At 36.7% G+C, this 4283-nt stretch overlaps 1 protein-coding gene across 2 annotated transcripts in view; it reads left to right on the forward strand.

The window, feature by feature from the left end:
* The window catches only part of LOC119494063 (protein kinase C delta type-like), a 31571-nt gene extending 30141 nt beyond the window's left edge, over window positions 1–1430 (forward strand). For both annotated transcript variants that reach the window (XM_037779686.1, XM_037779687.1), the window contains exon 17: window positions 85–1430. In XM_037779686.1, coding sequence (XP_037635614.1) covers window positions 85–243 — 159 coding nt within the window. In that variant the 3' untranslated portion in view covers window positions 244–1430. The remainder of the gene's footprint in view (window positions 1–84) is intronic.
* Window positions 1431–4283: the final 2853 nt, after the last annotated feature.

The following is a 4283-nucleotide window of genomic DNA, read 5'->3' on the forward strand; positions in this document are numbered from 1 at the left end:
CGACAGCATGCATCCAGGATACCGATTACTTCAGAGTGCTGTGTTGCATTAACCTAACTGAAATCCCTGACCCTCCACCCACAGAAATCCCCCAGCGACTGCAGCAACTTTGACCGAGAGTTCCTGAGCGAGAAGCCGCGTCTCTCCCACGCCGACAAGAACCTCATCGATTCCATGGACCAGGCAGCGTTCGCTGGCTTTTCCTTCATCAACCCCAAACTGGAAAACATGATAACCAAATGAAAAAAACCCAAAATGGCTCCTCTGGGAACACGGTCTTAGCCCTGCACTTGGAAATAGGCTCTTATCCTATTCCCTTTTACAGTCTAAGTTCAACTGGATGGATAACAAGAACATAAAAAGATTTGACTATGACTTCTTTAGTTCCTCTATTGGAGGATGAGAGATAAAATGAAACCAAGATGTTTGTTGGGATCTAAATCTTGTATAGCTGTATAAACGCTCCAGGAAATTAAGGGAGATTCTTCTGAAACAAGGGTGACCATAATCAATTATGCATTCTGTCTTTTCTTACTTTTCTGTCATGTTTTCCTCGCGATGACACCTTGAATCTATACGAATCATCTAATGTACTGTACCCGGAAATTTTAAATTCACAGACACAAGCATGACACCCTTATGTAGTTATAGAAATATATACACCTGGCATCATGCACATGCACGTCAAGAGAGTTCAGTTCAGTATTCACTCTCACTCTGTGTTGCTTCGCCGCTGCATGCCTCCTATTACACCCCACCTGTATGTGTTTGTGTGTTACCACATGCATACAAACACGGGTGTGTGCAGGTATTTTTTAGCTGCAGATGGTGCTACTGTAGTCGGGCATGTTGTCTGTTATTATTGTCGAGTGAGTCCTCAGTTAATCCCTCTGCCAGACATAAATACAGGCATCACAGAGAGAGCTGTACTATAAAGTTGAGGGGAGACACTGACTGCACTGTCTTGAGAAATCAGAGTTGCTCTAAGCACATCCCAGAGTCTCACATAACCTCAAAATCTGTTTTTTTAAATTTAGCACAGATTTCTAGTCTTTTGTGTGCCATTGGTGTCAAACATCATGCTACATCAAACAGTGCAAACAATCCATACATAATATTTTTTTTTTTTGGGAAAGCAATGGTGTGGTACTATACCTGTACATCTATATGTGTTGGATGTGAAGGATGTGTTGTTTTGTGTGGGAGGGAAGGGCATTTCACTGTAAGCATTTTGGGTCTTTGAAATGTGTTATATTACTTGAATGTAGGAATTTTATCATGGAAAATAATAATAATAATAATAATGATAGTGCTGTATATGGAAAATTAATATGTACATTCCAATGCCTGTGAGTTATATGGGTGTACTTTTTTTTACTCTCCTCATCTTTTACATCTGATTATAAATAAATATATTGTAAACTCTTAAATCCCTGTCAGCCAGTGTTACTTACTGTTACTGTTAGTATTTACTTTACACGTGTTGTGTTGTATAATCACAAGGCCTCACATGTAGAAAATCCTATTGTAAAGACCGGCATACCGTAGGAATTCCTGTACTAATCACTGCATTCCTGCTGTTACGGTGTGGTACTCTGGTTCATGTTTATTTGTTTCACACATATGAAAAATACAATTCACATGAAAGGAATGTAAAAGAAATGTGTGAGGGTGTGGTGAAGACCTATAATGGCGTATATAAAAACCACACCCAAAGGACATAGAATAGGTAAAAATATTACCATGACAAAAATCACCAGTACATTTTAAGATAAGATAAGATAAGATATTCCTTTTTTAGTCTAACAGTGGGGAAATTTGCAGTGTACCTCAGCAATGGGGATAGTGCAAAAAACAAAAAGTATCGGTTAAAAAACTAAAAGCAAGATACAACACGGTGCAAAAAGCAAAACAAAACTGAAACAAAATATGAACAATTTAAATAGAAGGAAATATAAAAATAGGAACAATATAAACAGTATTGACTATTACCAGACTACTTTCACAATATTAGTATTATTAAGTATTAGTGTTCAAAACATCTCACATATAAAAATATAGTGTAAAGTGTAGGTGTAAAATAGAAAAAGCAGGAGTAATTGCCATATTTACAGTTTCTAAGAGTCATCTTTTTTTTCCAAATCACATGTTTTTGTCAGCAGAGCATTTCTAAGTCTCTTTTCATACATAGACAATGACACAGAGGAATCCATTAAATTTACATTTTCCATACCACTGGATGTTTCTGGTCACTGCTGGTTTCCAGTGATTATTTGGGTCTATATATTGGACACTTGCATTGCTTCTACCTCGCCTCAAAAAAATGTGAACTCCTTTGTAAGGACACCCAAACAGGGATTGTGTCAGTGCCTATGAGAGAATGACCTGTGAGGTTTTTACTGCCACCCAGCGGTCAGGTGCTGTAACTGCACTCTCCAGCGTGTGGTGGACTATACAGGCGAGGAGACATTCCTGCAGTGCGCACGGCTTTATGACCTGTCCTCGTCCTCTGTCCCCAGCAGTAATCCTTCCTCTTGCCTGCTGCTGCAGGATGTGGACAGTGAACAAAATAACTAACAATAAAAGCGACAAAAACACAGTCAAGTTGTTCATGCAAACAGCCTTAGTATATAGAGCAATGCAGCATTAAAGTTGTAGACCCCTTAGAAATAAATAAATAAACAGATTTTACATCATAATCAAAACATTTATTTTTTCTTTATGTTTATTTATTAAATAATTTCTTAATATGAGTCGTTGTGTTTGACTAGTGAGAGCACCTCTACACTTCTTTAATAAAATGACTGAATGAATTTGGGAGTAAATGCCTGCCCCCTTCTGATTTGTATTCATGCCTCTCCGATTGTTTCGACTATTTCAGGATCCGATCGCTTCTCTGTAGCACCACATTTATTGCAGGTTTCCACCTCAACGCGTTGCATATATTTTTTTCTTTTGTTATAATAGGCATCCGAAGGGGTTGGTCTATTGTGGAGGATTATGTGAAGCATGCAGCAGCAGCAGCAGCACATACATATGGTCCAAAAAAACCTGTTTGACGCGTATTTAATAAAGAAATCACATGCATTATATAAAATAGATACACTTTGAGCATTGCACTCACAGTGTCAAGGCATATTTGCAGCAGTTTCTCCCGCCCTCTTCTCCAAAAAAAAAAAACCCGACTGTGTGCAGCAGAAGTACCGTCTACCAGCAATGACATGCAGTCATTATAACAGGGCGTTATTGGGATTTTTTTAACAAAGTAATTACCTATTCAGCCTGTTTGTTGCGCATTTTGGGGGATGTTTTGTTGACTAATAAAAACAAAATAAAATTAAACTCGAGGTCACCTTCAATAACACAAAATTACGAAACGAATTGCTTTTTCGTGGAAAACAACCCACTCCACTTATCGAAAGTGGGTCGATTATATGTGCAATTAATTCCAGCTCAGGCATTAACTAAGTGTAGATTCCTCTGGGGATAAACCCCCTCATTAAACGACATGACAGGTTAACCCCTCGTGTTTATGTGTGAATTAAAGCAAATATTTCTGCTTTATTATTTATTTATTTATTTATTTTGTATTTATTTATTTTTTATAGATTTTGGTCTTCTGGGTTGTGTGACATTTTATTGTGTGTGAATTAAAGCAAATAATTCTGCTTTATTATTTTATTTATTTTTTATTTATTTATTTATTTTTTATAGATTTTGGTGTTTTGGTTGTGTGATATTTTATTGTGTGTGTTTGTGTGTGTGTTTATGTGTGTGTGTGTTTGTGTGTGAATTAAAGCAAATAATTCTGATTTATTATTTATTTATTTATTTATTTTTTATATAGATTTTGGTGTTCCGGTTGTGTGATATTCTATTGTGTGCGTTTGTGTATGAATTAAAGCAAACAATTCTGCTTTATTATTTATTTATTTGTTTTTATAGATTTTGGTGTTTTGGTTGTGTGATATTTTATTGTGTGTGTGTTTGTGTGTGAATTAAAACAAATAATTCTGCTATATTATATTTTTTAATCTATTTTTTATATATATATTTAGTTCTTCTGGTTATGTGATATTTTATTGTGTGAAGATGGAAGTGAGCGTGATGTGGATGTAGCCTGGACTCAGAGGCTCAGAGAGGCTCACATATAGGCGTGCAGAACAGAACATGCGCAGTGGTTTCCATATTGGAAATGAGGTCGTGAACGAGAACTGCGCGTCAAGCTGACGAGATTCTACGAGAGCTGACACCGGAAGTAGCGCTCCACATATAAAAGAGCG

The sequence above is a fragment of the Sebastes umbrosus genome, chromosome 1 (genome assembly GCF_015220745.1).
Source record: "Sebastes umbrosus isolate fSebUmb1 chromosome 1, fSebUmb1.pri, whole genome shotgun sequence".
Lineage (NCBI taxonomy): Eukaryota > Metazoa > Chordata > Actinopteri > Perciformes > Sebastidae > Sebastes > Sebastes umbrosus.